Source organism: Trematomus bernacchii, unplaced genomic scaffold (genome assembly GCF_902827165.1).
Source record: "Trematomus bernacchii unplaced genomic scaffold, fTreBer1.1, whole genome shotgun sequence".
Classification (NCBI taxonomy): Eukaryota; Metazoa; Chordata; class Actinopteri; order Perciformes; family Nototheniidae; genus Trematomus; species Trematomus bernacchii.
In genome coordinates this window covers 4969401-4994871 of record NW_022987547.1, presented here as the reverse complement: position 1 = coordinate 4994871, position 25471 = coordinate 4969401, and the positions used below count along the sequence as shown (strand labels likewise).

The window sequence follows — 25471 nt, the reverse complement described above, 5'->3', positions numbered from 1 at the left end:
TCCCCTTGAGGGAAGCAGCTTCTGAGTTCCAGTAAACTCTTTTGTTTTCCCTTCAACTGATAAGACCCAAATGAATCAGGGACTTTTTGTGGAGGGACAGAATGAGAGGAAGATGGAAAAGGATTGTGACTTTTTAAAGTCCCGAGCAGCGGACTAGAGACTACAAAAAAAGATAATTATATTCTTTCTGAGCCCAAAATAGGTTATCTGAGTGCATGCTATTTTTGTTAGCATTCTTTGTGTACAATACTTGCTGATTTAAATTTGGACACAGTGTTGTAAACTGTACGCATTTGGACATGGGCTTTATTTCATCCCCCTCAATAAACTTGATTCTTGGTGGGTGAGCCATTTGGTAATCAGGATTAGCAGAAAAGTTCATCCCCGGGTTACTGGTACACTGCCGCTGGGCAAGATGTCAACATAATGTGCTGTTGTGATTACTGCTGTGTCACATTTCACCCTGAGGTGTGTTAAGTCTTACTGTGAAATAATCTGGATTATTGCCACACAGCCACACAACCACAACAATGGTTTAGTTCAATCTGCACAGATGATTTAATCTGTCCATAAAAAAACAAACATGTTTTGTCTCTTATCTTTGTTGTTGCTCTGGACGCAGATGTGACCGTTTTTGTTAATATTATATTTTCCTTGTTACTATGACATATTTTCTACCAAAAATCCACTTCACACAAAGCATTTTTGAATGAATGACAAACATATCTTTCATATTTAAGAAAAGAAGATGTTTTATGATCATTTTTCTGGAAGGTATTCTTATCGTGAGAACAACCAATAAAGTAAATGGTAAAAGACTTTATGGGAACCACCAGATCAATCCTTTGAAACTGAGCAGGCATTGTAAAGCTAACCTTGTGCTCTCACACTTTTGTCTGTCAACATTTGTCAATTGACTGAAAATCCATCTAAAAGCTGGCAGTTGTAGGGACTGGGAGTACAATGAACATAGCCCATATTGGCTTTGTTCAACTTCAAATGTAAAAAACAAATAAGCCCATATGAAACCAGGAAATGGCTGTATTTTAATAGAAAACAGTCTTTGCTGTAACAATATTGTTCGACTGCAAATTCAAAGCCATCTGTCACCAGTAGGTGGATCATTAGTAACAATAAACAGGCAGATGAGACGGGTAGTATACAAATGTTCAGATGAATCCTGCAATTTATTTTATGTATATGTGGTGCCACTCAAAATATAGCCAACCATATCTAATCTAGTAATTTTACTATTACTCTTTGCCCTTTACAAGCTACATTTAGTACAGGGCAGATCATTATAAAACCATGGCCAGAGGCTACATAACTTCACACACACACACACACACACACACACACACACACACACACACACACACACACACACACACACACACACACACACACACACACACACACAGGCATCAAGTTTCTAGTCCTCAGCTGATGAAACCATCTCTTCCACAGTGGCAGCTAGCATGCTCTCTCCACGATGTCCCGTCTCCGAGTTTTCCTGCGGAACCCCCCCGCCAGTTTACCTGAGACGCCGTCCTTCCTCCTCAATACTCATGGTGAGGATTATTATTTTTCAGTCTTTGTGCAGGAAAATACACCATAGTTTGAGACTTTACTGTTTGATCGTTAAGATGCTTTTGGCATGTGTTCATAACAGCATCAACTTAAAAGGATACAAAAGAATATCTGTTTGTCTAAATGCATCATAACTGTAAAGGAATGTGTCAAAATGATATGAAAGGATTGTGTTTTTGCCAGCACTCGATCCTGCAACGTGAGACGCAAATTACTCGCAGCAACAAGTGAGCTTGATGTTGCAACAAGTCCTTTGGTCTGGTAATGAGGCTGCCCCTGCTTATCTGGTGACACCCTGAATCATTTATGGAGGGTGCTATCCAAACTGAAGGAGGGTGCACCTGTACTGTTTACTCTAGGACTAAAGTCACATCCTTTATCCAGTATATATCTTTGCACACACAAATATATAGATGTTGGGTTTGGCTTTTGTTTGTAATGCCTGCAATGCATGTGTGGGGGTGTCATGATGAGTCTAAAATTCTGACTGTGGCTGGATTTAAAGGACTCATCTGAGGATTCATTTCCATGCAGCTTTGTAGTAAATAATCAGAGATGAGAGATGTATCTGTTTTTTTAATTTTGATTAAATTGACACGTAGTTACAGTACAACAAATAATTGCTTTAATGTGCATTTGAAACACTAGTGTTTCAATAAATCGGTCAATAATAGGTCAGGTCTTTATTTAGTATATTAAAGGAGATGCACCCGAGAGCTGTCCTTGCCTTTTGGAAGTTCAGGCCAAGAGAAGAAACCTTTATATCTGCATGAAACTAGGGATGTCCCGATCACCTTTTTTTGCTCCCGATCCGATTCCGATCATTTGATTTTGACAATCTGCCGATACCGATTTTTCCCGATCCGATCTTTATGCAATGCATTAAGAGAAAAAAAAGGTAACAGATAACGGCTGGTCATCCAACGCGATGAATTCAGCTATCGTGGCTGTTATTTTTTTGGCCTTTTCACTGTTCTGGGGCAGTTTCTCTTTCCTTTTAAAAGTCTCTGAAAGTGTCGGTTGTTTCAGTGCCGTTACCTGAGTGGCCGCTGTGTACTCGTCGTGTTGTTGTTGGTGTTTGTTTCTCAGGAGGCGTATTAGATTGGTCGTGTTGAACGTAGCTCTGTTCTTTCCACCACGCGGAACCTCCGCCTTGCAAACATTGCATCTGGCTGTTACCAATCTGGCTGTTAGTATCAATTTTATAATACTTCCAAACTCCTGACATTTTCTCTGTCCCGACTCCCGAGTCACCAGCTGAACGTAGCCTCTTGTTAGCTTACTGTTACTATTAGACACTGCGCCCACTCTGTTGCCAGATTTGAGAGAAATAAGCAACCAGGTCTATGAAAAGAAGCCCAAAAGAAGCAACACATACATGATGTTGTGTAATTTTAAACCAAAACTAAGGCCTCAGGATGACTTTAAGACGTGAACATGGTCATTTTTGTTTTGTAACATAAAATAAAATAATAAAAATATTTATAAAAAAAAAAAAAAAATAATCCCGATCCCCGATTTTTTTCTCCCGATTCCGATCTTTTGAAAATCACGTGATCGGCTCCGATCACGTGATCGGATCGGGACATCTCTACATGAAACAATGTTGATGTACCATTGGTAGCTTTCTCTCTGACGTCAAAGCCTTTTTGCTACTTTACCTTATTTCTGTTTTACTTCAGCATCATAATCTAGTTGCTTTTGACATCTTGCATTCCATCTAAAACAATAACTCCATCTTTCAATTCTGATATCTGTCATGTTATGGAAAATCCGCCCTCTTGGGGACTTACTTAGCTCATTCTGATAGCGTGCCCTTTCAGAACTGGGTCAAACTTTGCCATGAGCTTGACTTCTTCCAGAAAGTACATTTTGTTTGGTGGAGTGTGTCTGCTGTCCCCTCAGGGAAAGGTGTTTTTCTGCCAAAGAGTGAGTTACAGTCACCCACCTGGTCAGAACCTAAGGTTTTCACTTCCCCTTGAGAATGTGTGTCTTATCAACGGAAGATGTTTCCCTTCTACAAACCACTCTTCACACAAAGACGTGTTCTTACTAGGACTGAATTGTTTGTGTTTTTGCTGCCTAATAGTCCCAGAAAATGTCCCAGTTTGCTGCCTGAAAATGTAAAGTAACTTGACAGATCTTGTTGTATAATTCTGACTGGAGTGGTTGGAGCCAAGTCATTTCTTTCTTTGTTCAGTGTTTGTGTCTTATGCTACGTTTTGTTTGACAGTTGCGCCTGCACTGCAGAGTTGATCACTGCACCACTGAATGGAGTATGAGGAAAAAGGAACAAGAGAAGACTTTGGAGAATGGATGAAAAAGCTCTGAAAGTATAAAGAGGGTTTCCAGGCCTAAAGATAAAGAGCGTTTTTTTTATGTATATTATTCAGAGATAAATCTCTTTCAAGGAATCACTGTACTTTATTCTTACCCTTTATCTGATGATGAATTTACAACCCAGAAATCAGAATTGGACTTCAAAAACAGATTTGCTTCTACAGAAAATGAAATGAGAAAGTTCTAATTTCTGAATATAATTTTGTTACAATATATCAAACATTGCGTGGATCCCAATAGCCTATTTTTGTGGCTCCTGCTCTGGGCGCTTTAAATAAGAGTTTGTGATTTTCCAAGATTTTCCATTAATTAATGTAAGCAATTATTATTAATATTAATACATAGATATATATAAGCATTTTACAAAATAAATGCGTCAGAGTTTCGTGCTTTTTTCGGATCACATTATTTGTATTTTCATTAAGAAAAAATGTCTTTCCATGGACCAATACTTTTTCTTATCCTCAGAACGGATAAGCCTGCCAGAGACTTTGTGTAATTGATGGAAGTTCCTTTTGGTTATGATTAAAGTGCACAGAGCATTACCGATTAAAAAACTATTAAACAAAGGCAAAGGCCTTTCAGAAATATGAAATGTGGAGTCTTCCAGATAATGAATACTAAATCCCCCCAGACCTTTCTCTTTGAAACCATCAAACAGTGCTCTGCTGTTGCATCTGTCATATTGGCATCTGAGTATCGATGTCTCCCTTTTTATGGATTAAATGGACACAATAACTTTGATCTACTCGTCTGATTAGCTCCATCCCACTGGTTTCTGGCAGCCAAAACGGAGAAAGGTGAGTTTTGGGAAGTTATATAATGCGCCCGTTTAAAGAAATTCAGCGAGGAAATAGGAGGACACCTTAAATGTCTCTCATCTAATCTGCTCTTTGTTCCCCCTGAGGGATGAATTGGCGCTCGCCCCAGAGGGAACTTTGAATCCTATACACAGCAGTTTCCCAACTTTTTAAATTAGTTCCCGTTCTCACAGAAATGTTACAGGACATCAGGGACGTGCACAGACATTTGGAGGGGCTATTGCTCTAAACTGGAAAAAGGGACTAATTGTGGGCTTATCATGTTGATTCGGCCACAATAGAAAAAAGAAAAAAAACTCGCTCTCTCCGAGAGGCAGGTCAGACAAAAATGGCAAACGGGCTGTTGCCCGGGCAACATAAGCCCGTACCTGTGCACGTCCCTGCAGGACATGGATGAACTCCCGCCCATTTTTTGTTCCTTTCTGCTGATAATTGCTACTTTAACTTTCACATAAAGACCAACAGTGTCCTCTCGGTTAGCCTTATTGGATGCTAGTGGGGCACAGGTTTTCAAATGCAAATGTGACCGAGAAGCAGCAAAGCTTAATAAAGCACAGAGAGGGAGTGGGAGGTACAGGATAACCAAGACACACATAGTTTCACAACACAACCTTCTGATCAGCTAGAGTATGGCCTTTACTCCCTTTCTTTGGTCTTTCAATGGAAGATTTATTTTTTCGATGACATTCTGTACTTCAAAAAACAAGTTGTAAATTAGACATTTCATTCCATTCCTGAATTGAATGTGTCTTTTTTGTAAGAAAGGTGCAAGGACACCTTAAGAAGGATCAGGACATGAACTGGGTTGTTATCTGCAACGTGACTAAAGCCTCAGAGGAAGATGGCGGTAGCTTCGTTTTGAGTGACAGCAACACTGACAGAGCGCCCGCTGCAATGACAGAGTAGGACATTTCAAATGCTGTCTGACAAAATGTGGCCAAATGGACACGAAAGAGCAGATATTGAAGTTCATCCACGATATCTGACACATGGTTGGATGACATTTTCGATTTGCCTTTGGCAGAGCAAAGGGAGCCACACACAAAGTACATGTTGTCTAAATGTGTCTGTGTTTTTAAAGTTTGCATTTATAAAGAAATCACATTCATCAATATCTGTAATCTATACCAAATTGATTCCAGATAAGCGTGATGTGGCTGTGCTCATGTCTTGTTACTGGACAGCACTATGGTGACTAAATGGGCTGACATGTGAACGTGGGAATACTCAGATGGCGAGTGACTCACTGTCAACATCAATGTTAGTGTCTTGCATCTTTTTTTAATGGCTACACCTTTTTTTGTTCTTAAACATCTGTGTATTCTTTTTCCATTACATACTGATTAAACATGCTGCACAGTATTTAGCAAACCACATTTCTCTCAATTTATAAAAGGTGTTAAGTCAGAAATAAAAATACTTTAGCTCATGCAGACAAAGAAATAACAACAGCATCTGACTTATCTGTTCCACGCAGAACCTTCTGGGAAATAGCTGCACAAACAACACTGAGGAAAGGACGATAAACACTACTTGATGTTGAAGTTTGAGGACAACGTGTTGAACATGGACATTGGCTTTATTGATTGAAAACAACATACATTTCTTAATAATAGTCTGCTGTTTCAAAGGCACTTAAATGAAGGTTTAATTGGCGTTTTTACTTAAGTGGAAGTCTGCAAACTCAGACACCATTCACATCTTTCTCCTATACCGGAGACTAATTATGTTTGCAAACTGATTGTGTTTATAGGATGAGAGGAAGTAAAATAATTAAGGTTTCTGGGAAGTTAATCTTTTCATTTGAAGCTTCATAGCGTTGCATCTCTGTTAAATGCAAACACGAAGAAATGAAGCCTCTTTCACCTTTTGTAGTCAAGCAGTATGTTTTCTAAAGCACACTAGTTCATTTTTCCTTCTGTAATTATTACCCGTTATGCCTCATCAAAGTACCTTTTACTGTTGATGGGTCTCTGTTATAAAACTTCATGCTGCACTATTTTAGTTACTAAACCCCCTTTCTCTCTGTAAGGCTGGCCTTTCTTCTGACATTAAATACTTGTGTTACCTTGACCTTCCTTCCCCTGGAGCAGGCTGGAATTTTTAATCCAACCTAGCTCTAAATCTTGCCAAGCACATCAACACAGAATGACTGAGGATGGCATCTCTTTGTATTTCTGAAGAGACAAAGCAATGGAAGAGGGATTTGGGAACAGCACGTGATAAAGATCCTCAGTAGATCCAATCCAAGTCAATTCTGAATTATTCATACAACCCTAAATCACAAATTTGCCTTCAGATGTCAAATTCATCAATATTGGTAGAACTTTGGAACATTTAATACATTTTAAATGTTTAAGGCGTTTGAACTTCATGATGCAAATGTCTCTGATTAGAGTGGATTGGGTAGTCGTGCATAAGTCGTAGTGATTTATTCAGAGGTTGAGCATTCAGAGCAGTGTGCGCAGTGGCCATTTATTACTGCATTGGTGTGCGTGAGTCGTGGGTGTGTTTTCAGTTATGCATGTATTGACCCACAGCGCTGTCTTGTCTGCCAGGCCCTATTAATTCACTCCTACACTCGCATCTGCAACCTTTGCTTCCAAAATATCATTGTTCCATTCTTACAGGCCATCTGCTTTTTTCTCTTTTGTGCCTACTATTTATTAGATTCTCTCTCCCCTGTCTTTGAAAACCACTGGAACCACTTCTATCGGTATCACCCATAAAGAACTATGTTTATCCCTTTTGAGCTGATGTTACAAAGCAGGCTAATGTATTTATCAATTAGAGCAATGTATCGACTTAGCATGCATCACCTGCAGTGTTGAGAATTCCATTAAAGGATCAATAAAGCTCCTGCTGACTGTTTACTGCAAACATGGATACATTTTAACCATTTAAACAAGATGGATTTCCCAGCAGTGACAAGAACCTGTTTACCATTATAACGATAGTTACGGCTGTAACTACGGTTCTATGAGTCCCGGATGACCGCCAGAGGCGGTGCTTTTAGCACTGGATATGTCCATCGTGCGCATGCGCAGCTCGAATACCAATAACAACAAAGTCACCTGTGACCCACGTGACACCGGCTATATCAGCCGGTGTCGTCAGAGGATCTGTTCCCAGAATCTTCTCGCGAGCACACAAGAGTTCTGAGTGACAGGAAACTCTGGCGGTCATCCGGGACTCATAGAACCGTAGTTACAGCCGTAACTATCGTTCTATTTCGTCCCTACTGACCGCCAGAGGCGGTGCTTTTAGCACTGGATGACTTATACCAACCATGTCATGAAGAATCCAAGCCCTGGCTCACTACTGGAAGCAGCGGAGCTCGGCAAAAGGACCACGCCCAAAGAATGGGGAGTGGCGACATTAACCCGATAACTGGAGAATGTGCCAGAAGACGCCCACGACGCCGCGGCGCAGATGGTCTCCAGGGGCAGCCCAAGATGTTGAGATGCTCCTTGCAGTGGTATCTCAGCCCAGATGGCAGGGGGCGGCCACTGGCATGTGAGATGGTATCGACGACCCAGTGGGCCAGCCACTGGTAGAGGGGACACCTCCTTTAGTGCCGCTATGGCAAAAACAAGAGTTGCTCCGACTGCCGTATACAGGCAGTAGCCTCGATATTCGCCCTTTGGGCACCCACAGGGGCACAGCAACTTCGACGTGCCGTTCTCCCGAATGTCAAAGCGTGCCAGCTGGGCAGGCTGATTGAAGTGGGTTTGGGAAGCACCCTGGGCAGGAATGCCAAGGGCAACACCTGAGAGTCCCACCTCGGGCATGTATCGTTTATGGAGATGACATGTAACTCCCCGACTTGCCTCCCTGAGGCCATGGCAAGCAGAAATGCTGCCTTCGTGGGCAGCCACCAAAGCCCCACCTGGGCCAGGGGCTCGAAGGGAGGAGATGATAGGGCATCCGGCAGCAGGGGCAGGTCCCAAGCCGGAGCCCTCGGGGTGCTAGGGGGACGCTGCCGTAAAGCCCCTCTTCAGGAAGAGGGACACCGACCTGAGGCACCCCGCCGTGGCGCCGTCGACCCGAACATGTCGGGCAGAAATAGCAGCCACATAAATTCAGAGTGGAGTGAGAATGTCCACTATCTAGAAGGGACTGCCGTCTGGGCAACAGTGTACCTGCTGTCCCAAGGAACATGCATATTCTTGCCCCTCAGTTGGGGTAGAAAGTGCGTGAGTGCAAGCTGCACAGCCCGAAGCTCTAGTACGTTGACATGGCGTGCACACTCCTGGGCAGACCACTGACCCTGAGCGGTCCTGCCCTGCCGCACTGCCCCCCACCCTAAGAGACATGCACCTATGGTGACGGTCTCCTGGCGGGATGGGATGGCGCCCATGGGCACGCCCATCAGGAGATAGACCCTGCCCCTCCAGCGTGACAGAGAGTGGAGACAACGCTGCAACGCTCTGACTTTCCTGTGCCTGTGCCACTTGGCATCCAAGAGAAGGCTGATCAGTCACATCTGCATGGGGCACAACGACAGCGGGCCTAAGGGCCCAACGGCTGAGGCAGCCATCAGTCTGCCCAAGGGCCGGAGGAACTGAATATCAGGCACCCTCTTGCCCGGCCCGCGAGGAAGTAGGCATCCCTAAAGTCCACGGTTGCGAACCACTCCCCCTGTGCATGTGCTGCGGTCAGCATATGGAATGGCAGCACCTCCAGGAATCTGTCGATTCCTCTGAGGTCCAAGAGCAGGTGAAATCCGCCGACTTTCTTGGCCACGAGAAAGTACGCAGAGTAGAACCCCCTGGGCTAAGCAGAGGGTCTACTGGCTCGATTGCCTCCTTGGGCAGAAGGACGGACAACTCTTGGGCTAGAGCTAGGGCATCTGCCGGATCGCTGACGACTGTCATTTTGGCCCGGCCGAAGGCTAGGGGCCGGAACTGCGGTTCGTACCCCTGGGTTAAGGTGAAAACCACCCAAGGGCCGGAAGTACAGACAGCCCAGTAGCTGAGCTGCTGCTGGGGAGACCACCACTGTAAGCTGGTGGCTGAGTGCGGCTGCTAGAGGGGCCCCTGGGCCTGCTGGGAGTGGGCACAGGCCTATAAAGACCCGAGAGCTGCTGCCTGGTCTGCCTAGCTTGGGCAGCACGCTCCAATGCCTACAGGGCAGCTGCCCCAAACAGCTCCCCTGACTCGACTGGCACACTACGGAGGACATGTCTCCGACAGTGGTGACTAAGCAGGCCAAACCTGGCGACGAGTCTGCACCAAAAGGACATGACTCGTCCCAATTCCCTAGCATTAGGGCAAAGGCTTGCAGTGATGCATCACTGAGGCCCAGCAAAGAAGGCTCAGCCGGTGCCTGCTGCAGAGAGGTAGAGACAGCCAGTATCAGATGGGAGAGGGAGTTCCCGTGCCGCTGTGTCGTAGGCCTTACAGAGCAGCTCGTTTGTGACCCTGCACTGAGGCCGAGGGCGCCTGGCATCCGGGGCCAGAATCGGGGAGGCGATTGCAGGCTCAATGGATGGCAAGCGACCCAGCCCCACCCTCGCCGGATCCTGCATGGCAGCAGAGTGGGAGAGGGCCCTGGTGTGTCTCTAGCATGCATGGAGCTCCCTCAGGTACTCCTCTAAAGGAGGAACAGTGGGAATGAAAGGGGCAGGGTTATGCCTGAAGAAGGCGCTAGCCTGGGTCGGCCTGCGGAACCTGAGTGCTAGGAGACTAGCACTAGGAGTGGTAAATACAACAATATAGCGCTACTGCAGTCGCTGAGAATGAAGCTAATTCGCTTCTAAGGAATAGAACAGCCCGCAAGAACCATAGGCCATGGTTACAGCAGTAACCATGCCGTAGTTGCATGGCCTAGGACCGTAGTTACAGTAGTAACTCTGGCCAGAACTTACCTTACTCTCTGCACCTAACAAAAAACAGGCAAATGATGGCACTGTGGGCTTTCCATACGAATTAAATGAGAGACGAAGCGAAAGCTGGGAACTCAAATGCTAAAGATAGCTCGGGCACAACGCCACAAGCAGAACTTTCGAAAGAGCATCATAAGGGCAACTTTATGGGAGAGGAGGCGAGAACACTGTCGTCACCAGAAAGTAGCCCGACAATAACAAGACAGCAATCAGGACAACTTAGCTGGGAGAGGGTGCGGGAACACAGCCATCACCACAAGTTGACACGAACCTGTCCGTCGAGGCTCTGCACGGCGCACCGCCGACCACAGCTCCTGGAGGACGCGTTAACAACCCGTAGCTCCGACTATCAGTCGCGAAGCTCCCCGCGGCCAGCTGTATGCAGAGAAATCCCTCAGATCAAACGTTCAAACCTGAACGCTGTAGGCTGCAAGAATGCAGCCATGGTACTCTCGCGCAGCGAGAAGATGAAAGGAACAGATCCTCTGACGACACCGGCTGATATAGCCGGTGTCACGTGGGTCACAGGTGACTTTGTTGTTATTGGTACTCGAGCTGCGCATGCGCACGATGGACATATCCAGTGCTAAAAGCACCGCCTCTGGTGGTCAGTAGGGACAAAATAGAACTACAGTGTGGTACAGATTGTGTTTGCCATTTTTGAGACTGCTTCTTAACATTTAGGTTCAGATGTGCCAGCAAGATATTTCAAACCGTGTTCTCACTTTGTTCTTCCACCTCAGCCAGCAGCACAAAACTATGCCAAGTTCAGTGTGGGAACGACAAACATCCCTTGTACCCAAGCGCTGAAGTGCCAGCAGCGTTATCACACAACGAGGCTCCCACATTTGAGTTTTTTTGACTCTGCTCTTATGAGCAGCAGGATTAATTTAGAGGAGCACAAAGCCAATGTTAGCATTGACCATGTCAACATGACTAACAAGTCTCCTAGAGCCCTTCGCAGTGCTAGGAGACTTACAGGAAAGGCAAAAAACGGCAGACAAAGTGAGAGTGAGGGAGGGGAAATACTGACACATGATGGACTGTGGACACACACACACACACACACACTCAAAAAGAAGTGGTTGAGCTAAACTATAAATAAATAATTAGACGTATTGTATCAGGCTCTTTGGTCCTCAGATGGGAGATGATACAATGTTAATATCAACAGATTTCTGAAATCAAAACGGGCTGTAAGCTTACACACACACACACACACACACACACACACACACACACACACACACACACACACACACACACACACACACACACACACACACACACAAAAAGCTACGAGCCCTGAGAAGCTATCTGACCTTTTTGGTTTGCTTGTAGGCTGCACTTTCCAAGCTGTTTGCTCACATTCCCTCTGCTGTCCTCTTTCAAATGATGTCAAGTTCAACCTTGTCTAATGACCAGGATAAGTCATGCTAACCAAAAATGTTTTTTTTTTTACATTACAAGCAACATTAAGCCCTTTTATCAATAGTGATACAAACAGGCTTTGGCATTTTTGTAGATGTGGTTATTTACTTTCTTGCTGAGAGTTAGACGAGAAGATTGATACCATTTCATATGCGATGAAAATCTGACCGTTTGCTTAGCTTAGTATAAAGACCGGAAGCCCCCAAACTTTGTGCTACGATGAGCCTGATGGTTCAAACTTTGTGTCATTCTTTGTCTTCATAAGTATAGCCGCAATTCAAGCAATCAATCATTCTACGGTACAATGCGTGCCCTAAATCTAACTTTGAATTGACATGTATCAACACCTGGAGGCAGACAGAATAACACATTCAAAGAGAAGCTTATAGGAAACCGATGTAAACGCTGATTCTTGTCATTATTCTACAGCCATTGCATTTTGAAATCCTCATTTACTTCACAATGACAAGTTAATGCAAATAAGTTTTCTATTTTCCACTTAAATGTAAACTATTACGTCATAACCTTCCTTTTCTTGTTTTCAATAGGTCAGCTGAAGCTGTCAATCATCCAGGAGCAAGAAGTTCTTGTTGTTAGTGGTAAGTCCTTTTACAGGCTGCACTGCTGTGGCCAAACACTGTGTACTCTGACCACTTGAAAGACTGCACTATGAGGCTGGTGAAATATAAAAATGTATTTGGCAAGGCAAATTGAGCTCATGATTTGCAGCACATGAATGGCACAGTGCAGATTGTCTAATCACGACAGCAGACCATTAATATGAAAAGGCGTAGGTAGGTTGGTAGGGAGCTGAGCACATTGATCTAACTTAAGTGGTTATTTAATTTGGTCTCCCAGCAACCAAGTCATGCACGCTTCTACTTTTGTTTGTGATTCTCCGTCTCCTCTCTCAGGTCTTTTGTGCCCCTGTCATTTCTCCGAGTGAATGGCCATTTATTCATCAGATTCCAAATTAGATGTTTTTTTGTCCACCCTTCCATGACAAATTTAATGCAATATCTAATTATCCAAAATGAAGGGAACAGAATATTATTTAAAAAACCCTCTAGAGATAATGCAACTCAATACAACAACATCACTGTGTCCTTATGCTGCGTTCACACCGGACGCGATGCGACTATTCGCTTCGCTCTAATCGCTCCTATCGCTTCGCTCTAAACGCTGGAGGTTCACCGCGGCTGCCAGCTGTGTTTACTCGCATCATTCAAACAAGACGCGCTGGCTCGGGAGCTACAACTACAACAAATGAACATATTTTACCGTGATTAAATTGTAATACACGTTTCTAAATGATGCCGAAGTAACAACATACTGATACCGGTTAGTAACAACCATGAATTAATGCTTTGACAAGTCTGCAGACAAGACGGCAGGCAAAACACCTTTTAAAATGCTTGTTTTCTGAATGAAGATCGGGTCAACCAGGCTAAGCTAACGTTGTATATGCTCATTCCACACTCATAACAACGGCCTACAGACATAAATAAGCAGCGACTGTATTCACCATGACACAGACAGTCTGTGGTTTGTACTTGTTTAACTTTTGTCCAGTTTCTGAACGGATATGAGGAGCTGTGAGCTCTGTGTGCTAACTGCTAACGGCTGATGTTGTGTGGTTGAACGTCAGTGACGGCGGCTGAGATCCTCACCGCTGATTGGCTTCCGCGAGAACGCGTCACGTGAATTTGACGCTCGAGTTGAAAAAATTGAACTCTCGCGTTTAACGCGGCACCGTTCAATCGCCTCAATCGTGTGATTCGCGCTGCGTCCACCGCTTCATGCGCGCCGTCGGAGCGAATTCGCGTCTGTCCACGTCTCTGCATTGACTTTACATGTAATCGCGCCGCCCCCAAACGTCGCATCGCGTCCGGTGTGAACACAGCATTAAAGAATACCGCAGAGTTTGATCAACTCATCTCTAACCACAAAGTGAAGTGAAAACTGAGTATATCTTTTTTATTTCAAGAAGAGTGAAAGCTGATTTCTTATATAAAAAAAGGTTTGAGTTGTCCAATGTTTTGCCACCACGAATAATGCTCGATCATAGACCCGGAGTTACTTGCATTTTAAACCTATGTGTTTTGCATGTAGTTTCTGAGATGTGTCTTCAGGTGAAATGGAAGAAGAGTCCGAGGTCATCAGAAATGTTTCATATGTGGTGTTTTGATCTGTATGAAGTTGAAATTTAGGTCATTTTTTAACATATCCTGAGAAATGCCTTTAGACTAAAGCATGTGAGACTTCTGACAGCCTCCTGTCTCTTGATCCATGAGGTGTTTGAGCCCCATGTGGACATAAACGCCAGTAGAATTTCATTTCATGCTGTTTTTTGGCAGGGGATAAAGTACCCACAGTGTAATGGCTTGGTTGGCAACAAGAAAGGAGAGCGGGAAACATGCATCAGATGTTGATTTACTGAGCAGCTGTTTCTATAAAGTCTGGTTTGTAGTTATTGGAAATCTTACAAATCTTTTTCACTGCTTGTTATTTCAGCAGACAGACATCCTCTTTCTTTTCTTCACATGCCACGAGTGGAGTTAATGTGATTCAGTCAAGCTGTCACATGCTGCCTGTCTCCTGCCATTCCCTTCCCTTAAACCTTTTCTCTACTTCCACATCCATATTCTCCTTCCTGCCCTGCAATAACCCCTTTCCCTTCAGCCCTATACTCACCTGACCTCCCCTGTTCACCTATCCCACTTTCCTTCTGTTCCCTAAACATGAAACGTAACCTGTATCTGTATCTCTCTGCCTGCAGCTGCCTGTAGGCCCTCTATATACTTTCATTGTGGCAATAAATCATTCATCTTTTCCACTCTGCCTTTATGTCTGCATTCGGGTCCTATTCTGCATTTCCTGAGTTGAAGCTGACACAAGCTATATTAAATGTGACGGCCCATATATTTGACTGTGTGCTCACTGGACTCCTAACACATGCAGAGTCTACCTGATTGCATATTTGTAGCAAAATTCCCTTTTACTGAAATATTGTATACCACACTTACAGTATTCTGAGCCGCAGTGGAGCAGGGCTTTCGTTGGTCCAGTTGAATTTCATTATTAGTGACACTTTGCGCAGCTCCTGAAAAACGAGATGAGCATATACATAATTAATGCGACTAATTTATTCAGTTCTTTTTGTATGTGTTGACAGTTCTGGAGGCGAGGGGCATTGTGGAGGATTGCCAGCGGTCATGTGACTCTTATGTTAAGGTATGTGGCCCTCTACAGAGTTATACAGTTCAAGAAAAAACAGTGAATATTAAAGTGTGTGAACTTGTTTTGTTGTCCTATTCAGATCGGCATGTTCCCGGACAGCGATCCCAGCGACAGACAGAAGAGTCAGATGGTTCCTGAGTGTAGGAACCCCATCTTCTTACAAACCTTTTACTTGTAAGCTTTTATACAATGTTACAGAAGTGCAGCACACCTTCACACATTTTATTTTAGGGTAGTTTAACTCAGTTGAATCCTAAGTGTAAGACAGATTTGCTTAACTGAGATTGAATGTGTTTTACACAATTACATTAAGACATTATGTCACTGTATATGATACATATGTAGATAAATCAATGTCTACGTTAGCATTTTACACACACTGCTTTTGACTCAGTTGTGTTCTATTCAGATGTTGTTAGTGCCAAACAGATGTTATTTCAAAGATTAACTTGGTAAACATTTGAGTCAAGTGAGGGGAAACTAAATGTCTTCTTTGTTTTCAGTGTTGTCAGTGAAGGGGACCTGCATAAGAGACTGCTCTTCACAATGTGGAACTCTGACTCCACATCAAGGTACCTGCTGGGAATGTTGACGATGTTGGTGGGGAGAGTGATGGTTTTAGTGGCTCAAAGACAATAGTTTTGTGAGTCTTTTTCCTATTTGAACTTATCTTTACAAGAAGCTGTAACATGCAAAAAGCCTCCCAGTAGAGCAGTAAAACACCATTGTATAATTGATTCTGCAGCATGCTTCTGTCTGTTTGGCTCTTTGTGTGTGTGTGTGTGTGTGTGTGTGTGTTTTTGTATGGCTGTTCACTCTGGCAGAGTGAATGTGTTACTCTCGCCTCCCTGCCTCACCAGACTAAAGATGAAACAGGGTCATTGCTGGGGATGGAGAACATATGGTTGAATGAGTCACACATCTCTTGTGCAATGTTTTATTGAGAGGACAGATGAAACATTGCTATGTGGTAGAAACACTGAAGAACACTACGTTTGACAATAATGCAGATATCCCCCTTTTCCAATTACAAAGATTCTTTCTGTGTCACATACAGCAGATCTTTGAAACGACATGTACAGATGTACTGTATACTGGGGCAGGCTTACATGAGTGGTTGAGTTAAGATCATGGAATGCTTATAAAGATAAATACCTTTTTGGGAGAGTTTCTGGGACACAGATTAAGAGAGATTTACTCATCTTTGGTAAGCAATTAAGCCTCATTCACACCAAATGTCACTTGGTATTTATTGGGAAAAGCCAGTAGGAACACATTTTTCAAATAGTTGAACATTATTTGCTTTTATCCAAATGCTAGTTGGTTTAATATTATATTTGTCAGTTTATTATCCTAAAAACTTGATAACAGTGTGCAGTTTGCCCTTCTCCAAGCAATAGTATTGCATCGACTACGAGAGGTAGACTCTTACAATTTCCTACTAAAAATGTCTCAGAAGCAACATGATGCACAAAGATTTATTTTGCACGCTTTCTTCAAATACTTCTAATCCACACAGCAATGTCACATAATCATGGATTCTCCAGGTGCTCTGTCAACCAAGGACTATTTTATGTAAACGATACATCTTAGAACCTCAAGGAAATCGATCACAATTAAAAGAACATCAAATAATGTCATATATTAAATGTAACAGTCAGTTCTGTTGCATGCACTCATTTACCGGTGAGGTGGAGAACAGATGCTGCTTGGATTTTGTTCTGCAGACAACATTTGAATGTAATTTAATCGAGGTTGCTGAAGTTACAAAACACTCCTTTGTTAAAAAGAGCAACTGAGTAACAATATGTTCTCTTATCAGGCCACAGACATGCCTACATAAACTGAAGAAGCAGCTAATGATCGTCAACATCTAAATAAAAGAAAGACCTGACCACCTGCAGACCACATGTATGCACCACAAGCAGAAATGAGGACCTAAAGTCTCTTCAGGGGTGATCATTACCCACATTTTTAAATCACTTTTTATTTCTAGCCCCAAATAAAACGTTGCCTATTCAACGTTCCCCTCTTCTGTGCTGTGGAGAAGTTGTAAGCATTAGTGCCTCTTTAGCAAAACTTCTTAAACACCACAGAACATTGGCCAAAGTGCTGCTGTAGCCAACCGAAGGACATCAGTGTAAATCAAAACAGGCACAAAGTATTGCTTAAGAGAGTAGGGTAGGGCTGATGATAGGAGCAGCACTTAATTTAGATTAACCCAGGGCATCAAAATGTCATTTTCTGTTTTCCCCTGCTCAATCATCCCTTATTCTCATCTCCTAACGATCCACATTATACCAAACAAGTGTTATGTGGGACTCTGCCAGCTCCATAGCTAATGGAAGCTCTAGTCTTCAAAGTGTAATCATTGTTTGACCAGGCCACTTTGAAAGAAATCACAACACTATAAACAGTAGTGTAGGTAACAATTAATCCTTTAGAAAAGCTGCTGCCTTAATGCATTATTTATTTTACGTAAAAGTAACTTGAGGTACTGGAGCACCTGGCCAATGGACCAGAGGCAGCTGATTCAGGATGCTAAATTAGCTTTAAGTGGAATTTCAACACGTATGTGATGATTTGCCGGTGAATTTGGTACAGATATTGATGGTGCCCAGAGAATGAATACTACTGAATTTGGTGAACCACTGTGTCTATCATCTATTAAACACACACACCATCTATTACACACCATGAAGCTGTGGTTTCAATTGATATTTCCCAAAAACAGTTGGATGAAAATAAGGGAAAACATGTTTTGTCAGGACTCAACGTAATCACATTGGTGATCCCTTAACTTTTCATATAGTGCCATCATAGTCAACATTTTAATTGGTCAAATAACTTGGTTTATTCAAAAAACCTGCCAAGTGCTGACATTTCAATCAGCCTCTTTACTTAGGGTTAAGTCCTTTTTTATCAAATGTCAGCTTGCCTATGTGTTAAATGATGATGACATTCTAAACCTGCAGAACACCAGCATGTTTAAATTGTCATTAGCACGCCAACTCACATATTTAACTCAATGCACCACTCTGCCCAAGAACAGATGTACAGGGGCGCTAGCTGGATGTTTTGGTAAAATGAAAACTCATCATTGTGAACAATCTGCCAATGCTGCTGAGCTCTTTCGGTCACTGGCTCCTTCTACTGAGCGGAGCCAAGAAAGGTGTTCATTTGTGCTGACAGCCAGTTTGCCCTGAGAACAGAATCAGCAGCTGCATTAGTCCTGTCCAGCTGGGAGGTTGTCGAGAACATTTTTTTCCTTTATGTATGCATAATTGAACATCCCCACCCCCTCAACCACCGCCACACACAGACTCCCATAACATTTGTCCAATGTCAGAATTCATATATCTCTCATTTTATAGCTTCAACTTTGTAGTTATTGTTTTGTTTATCAACTTCATGTTTTACTATTCCTCTTACGACACAGATTGTACACAAGGGATCAATCTTGTCCCCTCTTTTTTGTAATAATTAAGAATGTGCAGTAATGTGGGACAAGATGATTAATAAGCATCTGACACCAAGATGACAAACATTATAAATCTTCATAGTGATTTGTTAGGCTCATGGGATGTAATGCTTTTGGAGGATAAAAAACACATTTCAGAAACCAAACCTGAGAACACATTTGCTTTAATTCGAGAAATGTATATATATTTTTATCCTTCATCTTTATTCTTTCTGTTTCTCTCTCTACAAACAGGATGAGTGCACTGCTGGGTTGCATGAGCTTTGGTGTGCGTTCCCTTATGGACCCAGACAAGGTGAGTTCAAACAGAGATTACAGGAATAAAGTCATTCTGTCAACAGTGTACTAGCTGTCTTTTCAACTTTCCCTCCACCTACGTGTGCGTGTGTGTGTCCAGTCATTAGACCATGAATCTAAAAGTTCAGCTCAGTGTGGATGTATCCAGTGACCTCGATAGTTCAGAGGAAACACTTTGGGGTCACGAGTTTTTCAGTCCAGCAATACTGCCTTAAGACACAGTGAGTCACTTGCTCTACTGAAATGTTATGGGTCACACACTGGTCACACACCTAAACACAGATGCCTTCATTATTCAGGTGCCTTACGGAGTTGGAGTGTCTTTTTCCTACTATATTAAGGTTAGATTTGTTTTACAACGTAATTGCAGAAAGTAATGCCTCTTTATACTAAATATCTTTGGAGACTTTTGATATCAGTTGTACTGAAATGATAACAAGACAGAGTTTGTTTCAGCAGACACAAAGCTCTAAGTTGATTCCTTCTTTCAGCTTTTGTTGGATCTGTCAAAGACCAGCACATCCAGTTCTCATCACAAATACTGAACATTTCCTTTCTGTTGCTCAGGGCTCTACGTGGTTAGCTGGTGTGAATACAAATACAAAAAAACAAGAATAAGTTACTATTTTAGCATCTAAGGTGGGCTTTACTTGTTATTAGTTGTGCCGGTATTAGGCAAGCAAGTTTACTTGTAATTTAAAGTGGACCTATCATGCTATATTTGAATAATATAGTGTAGGACCATACCTATATAAGGCATATTTATACTTTTTTTTTTTCAAAATACCAAACAGATCATGCATTTTAGCCATGCCTCATTTTGCTCAATTTGAAATTTTTTTAGCTCTGTTTTTGCAAGGGCAGATTCAGTGAGAACAGCACCATCTACAGGCCTGGCATATGTACTACAGCGTCTCCAGCGCTTTTGAACGGCAATGGCCGTGGCTGTCTCCTCCTGATTGGTGGAGTTGGCCCAATAGCCGTAGCGCCACTGTCCTGACGTCAGGACAGTGTTCAAATCTGGATCAGTTTTTATCAGATCCGTTGCAGCCCCTTTTTTAGAGATTTGGGTATGGAGGAAAATAGAGAGGGTTGTGTTTTCTGACACTTGGTGAGTTCCCTGGAACACCGGGGACACATATTCACGTATAAAAGACGTACAAAAGTGCATTTTGCATGATAGGTCCCCTTTTAATATAAATCAATTTTATAGATATTTCAGTAGGAAACAATGTGGTCGACTGACAAACAGGCAGTGCCATCCCTAGACGGGAAACAAAAAGGGTGACACCACCTCATCCAACACACCCGCAGAATAATATAGAAGAACACAGCACCGAGCCTTTCTTCTCAAATGGTCCCAGGTGATGGCAGATTAAATGTGAGGTCCAAGAGTTCAGTGTTGCCCTTTCGCTTATAATAGGTTCTCCTCCACTTTGCAGTTGGTCCCCATAACTGCTCTTCATAGTTTATTCCCTTTACAATTTAATTATTCAACAAGATTGTATCCAACTGCTTTCCCGGCCTCCACCTTTACATAATATGTGTGTATTTTTAGGGCTATTTTTTGGATTGAAAGAAAACAGGAAACCAGAACCCTCATAACTATTGAGAAATGATCTCCAGTTGTCTGTTTCTGTTCCATAAGCCTTTCATTTTGGCTATTTAGCTAGCTAGAGCTTTAAGCTTTTCTTGCAGTTTTTTCTCAGACTAGCTGACAAATTGACATACAGTTCTTAATTTGGTGTTTAGAAATAAAAAGAGGAAAACAAATGAGGATCACAGCTGCATGTTATTCTCTCTTTAACTCATCACCACAGTAAGTGTTTCTTTATTGATTCCAAATAACGCCATCAGTGAGGAAAAACAACCAACAGGAAGAAATTCTATTTTAGTCAGGCTCATGGCTTTTTTCTTCTTAACATCTATCCCAATGAATATTTAATTGGCTTTAAATGCAGACGATTTAGCTCAAAGTCACAGTCTTATCCCCCCTACCACACTCTTTTTCTGTTATTTATTTATTATTCAGACCTTCTTTCAAACCCTTCCCTCCTTTCTCTTTCCCTCCACTGGGCTCTTGTTACGTAGCTTACATGTATGAGTGTTATTTTTGTTACCTGCATTGCTTGCCTGTCACTTCATGTCATCTGTTTGCACCCTTTTTCTTCTTTGTGTTTACTTTTCTCATGTCCTGCTTTCTCTTTGTATCCTCCTCATATGTCTCCCTCCTGACTAACATCTCCCTTTGCCCTGCTGTTGCCCCCCCTTTGTCACATGTACACGGTAATATTGAACGATAAATCCATCCCTGACCGTCAGGACATATGCCCTCCCCTCCCCCATACTCTATACAAGTTCCCGCCCGTCCTCCCCCCTTGTCCCACAGCCCGCAGAAATCTGTCTACTCGGATAAGATGCTTTTAAAACGGAGATTATTGTCAATGTCCATGGCATCACATTATTTAGTACAAAAGAGGAGGCTGGCTGTTTGTGTGTGCGTGTGCATCGTTGTGTGTGTGTGCTGTAATACATTTGAGACATAAAGTAAGATCACTAATGACCTTAAAACAATGTTGTCATGTCCCTTTTTGCAAAACGTTGCTCACATCATCATCAGGATTATAAATCAGGCCTTTCTGCATGACTTTATATAACACACGTACAGTACAGGAGTTGCATACACACACGCATATATATACACACACGGTCACCATCTGGCTCTCAGGGCACAAGTGCAGAAGTAGGGGCATCAGCTGCTTAAATAAGCTAAAGTATTGTGAGTAGTGAGTGTGTATATTCCGTGTTTGCTGCCCTGGAGGAGCGGGCACATTGAATCAGTGTGTGTGGATTGGCCTTTTGTGTGCGCGAGTGTGTGTGTGTGTTTCTGTGTTTCTGTACAACATGTTTATGATCACATGAAGAATTTATTTTAAAAGTAGTTCTCATTAAGTTGGAACCCCAAGCTTGATCTCAGGCGCACACTTGCATGCGCTAGACACACACACACACACACATACATACATACATACATACATACATACATACATACATACATACACCCCAGTCACTCTTTGTGTATGTGCCATAGGAATTTCAAGGATGGTACTTCTTACTTGGGGAAGAGCTGGGGAGGAAGAAGCATCTTAAAGTGCCAACACAACACAACAACCCCACTGGTAAGTTTGATTTTGTATTATTAATTAACTAATCTTTAACTAAAATGTGTCCGTACTAATGAATATGGAAATATGTGATGTAAAAAGGTGACATCTAATACATGGTGAGACTATTACGAGACGATATTTATATTTAAATCAGGTTTTCTATCGAAGCCACAAAATGGTGATTATTAAGCCCTAGAATTTTCTTTGCAGGAAAAAGTGCTATAGACTCCCTATAAGAAAGTATTAAAACAATGATATTTCTTCTTCCCAAACTCTGGTATCAAAGTGGCATCACAGTTTTTTTGTACAAATGATGAACATAAAAGTATATAATAGTTTACAAAAACAATGAAATCAAAATAGTACAAAAAGGTAAAATAACATGAAGTCTCATGGCCAATCGGCAGGTTGTGAGGGTCAAACAAAACCAAAAATGGCGACTCTAGGAACTCAAGTTAACTTAAGCACCGTAATTACATGTCATATACATATGACATGCATGTCTCACATGTTTGTGTGTGTGCTCACAGCTCTAAGTCTTCATCAGTCTGAGGGTCTGGAGGTGGGGCGACAGGAAGCGAGGGATTAAAAGAGGGAAAGAGAGAGGGAGTGGGAGAGCAAATGAGGGAGAGACGGAGCGAGGGGAAGGGAGTGAGGGAGGGAGGGGTCTGGACTAAACCCTGACACGTCACAGTTGCCAGAGAGAGAAAGAGAGCGAGCGACAGAGCTCTCCCGTATCGTCCGCTGCTGGAGTGGATCTCCTCTCACACACTAACACACACCCACCTTACTCACACACACACATCTTAACACACACACACACACACTCTTGACACATTTGTTTGGAAATCGATTTTTCTTCTCACCACCTTTCGAGTGCTTCTTTTCTTGCTACTTATGTTTGCTCTTACTCGTAGTTTCACGTTGGTGGTGGTGGTGTGTGTGTGTTGGAGTTATGCCACTGTGTGCCAGCCATAAGGGCAACCTAGACTAGGTGAGTACTATGTTTGTGTTTTCATACTTGACTGTACTCACTGCACATGAGTATATCTAGAAAGTTGCATGTTGATTTGCATTGTGAAGTGGTTTGTTGCTTTTTGGATGCTTTTGGAATGTGTGACTCGCTGTTGCACTTTCTTCCTCTTCTTCTTCACTCCTTCACCTTTCTTTCCCCCCGTTATTGCTTCTTTCTTTTACCTTCTTTATATTTCTACTCATTTTGCTTTTATTGTTGCTGACATATCTCTTAATCTCTTTGTTTTCTCTCTGCGTGTGCTGTTAATCTGTCCATTTTTCGTCCAATTTTCTCATGCTAAGCTTAATTGGTCACAATTGCTTTCCATGGAAGACCCCTTAAGCAGCTTACCCATGCAGAAGATTACAAACAGTACAACCATATTTTATTGTATACACATATGTACAAACCTTTTTGACCCTTTTTCCCTCCAACCCTTCTTATTCCCAGTACTTAGCTAATTCACATAGTTCCATTCAGGGTTATGAGAATGACGTTGATATCATAAGACGTTAGCTAACCCAACCCAATTTACACCGCTTGGTTGAACTAGGCTAATCTGCCTCATGCAACTTTAAAATGAGTTTTATGCTTCCGTGGTTGGAAATGGGACACAGGTATCAACTAGGACTGAGGACTCAGCCATTATAACGCTCGCATGAGGGCAACCTGAGACGCTTTTTATACTTATACTGAAGGGTTACACAGTCGGGAATACTTAAAGGCTGACAGGCTTAAAGCTCTTTAACTATAACATAAGTGTAGTTATTGTAGTCACAGTTGACGAGGAAGCTAATGGAAGTCTTAAGGGTTAAGATGGCACGGCAGAAAAGGGAAAAACCAACATGCTCGGCTGTGTAAATGGATGTAAAATGTTTTCATCCCTCCCAATGGAAACACTGCCCCACAACTGTCTCATCTGATCCATGTGTGTGTGTTGAGGGGGTGGACAGTGGGGGCATACTCATGCATGCACTTGTGTGTTGCCAGCTGGCAGAATGTAGGCCATGGAGGCTCTGAAGCACCGTAACGTGCACTCCCATGGAAATGACCAAAATCCAATTCATTACAACAGTTTGTCTCAGTCCTTTTTTATTTTGTGTCTTTTTCACTCTGGTTATCCATGTGTTTGAGAATATCCTTGAGCCTTTTCCCTGTCTTTTCCATTTCACGCCTCTCTTTCTCACCTGCCTTCCCCTCTCAGACTTGTCTCAGTCATCACTGTTTCTTTGACACCAGCACATCTTTGTCATGTGACCTCAGTCCATCTCTTATGTAACCTGACACTGTGGCAGAGTGCAAAAAGGCTTTTAATAAACCAACTATTTCATGTGTCACTAGCTACCAGCCTATAGCCATCCATGATTTTCAATATATAAATGATATCATTAAGGAAAACGCTGCAACTACATGATTGAGTAGAAGCATAATGGGAGCTTGGCAGGCTCAACCTGTTCTAAGAATACTTCAGATTCAAAGGTGATTTATCATTTTGACTGCTTGTCCTCATGCTTACTCTCTACTACTCTTAGCAATAGTGCAGAAGCAGCAAAGAAATAACACTTTTTATCTATTGTTTTAGATTTAGCAACCTTCAATGTACTTTTGAAGTGAGCTGGAAGTTAAGTTTAAGTCTTTAATAGTTATGTTACCAAATTTAAATTGGACGTTTTTTCCCCATATTTATGCTGCGAGTAAGGAAGTGTATCTATCGGAGTTGAATATCTAATTTCAGGTTCAACATACTTTTTATAGGATATATCATTATTGTCAAGTTGCTAAGAAGGAGCTGTAGTTGGTCCTGTGTTTGTTCGTCAGTTTGTGTGTTTGGTGTTCGTGCAGCACTTATGCAAATTGTGGTATGCACTGATAAGGCAGAACCTCAGAGCCCTGCAGGGGGAAGGAGGTGCAGCCGGCACGCAACAGTAGAATTATGTTAAGGGTTTACTGTTTCTTACATAAATGCAGAAAATACTTGCAAAAAGTTCAGTACCTTAAGTAAACTAAATCAGGTTTAAAAAAATGAAACTGTTTTCGTTAGCCCCAATCAAGATACACTTTAGCTAAAACTTCAAGCATCAGTTACAGTCAACAATCATCTTGTGAATGAGTTCAACTTTAATCATTGGATCTAAAAATAACAATTAAATTCCCATATACACACGGCTATAGAATACATTTGTCTCCTTATGTGACTCTTCT

General features: G+C 42.4%; 1 protein-coding gene across 2 annotated transcripts in view; it reads left to right on the top strand.

Moving 5' to 3' along the window:
* Positions 1-1477: 1477 nt before the first annotated feature.
* rgs3a (regulator of G protein signaling 3a) overlaps positions 1478-25471 on the top strand; it is a 127603-nt gene continuing 103609 nt past the window's right edge. Inside the window, exons 1-7 of one of the 2 annotated variants that reach the window (XM_034122862.1) lie at positions 1478-1571; positions 12618-12668; positions 15245-15303; positions 15389-15483; positions 15813-15881; positions 19025-19085; positions 22179-22266. In XM_034122862.1, coding sequence (XP_033978753.1) covers positions 1493-1571; positions 12618-12668; positions 15245-15303; positions 15389-15483; positions 15813-15881; positions 19025-19085; positions 22179-22266 — 502 coding nt within the window. In that variant the 5' untranslated portion in view covers positions 1478-1492. Of the gene's footprint in view, positions 1572-12617; positions 12669-15244; positions 15304-15388; positions 15484-15812; positions 15882-19024; positions 19086-22178; positions 22267-22990; positions 23249-25471 lie in introns of those variants that run through there. The other variant, XM_034122864.1, reaches the window with a different exon arrangement.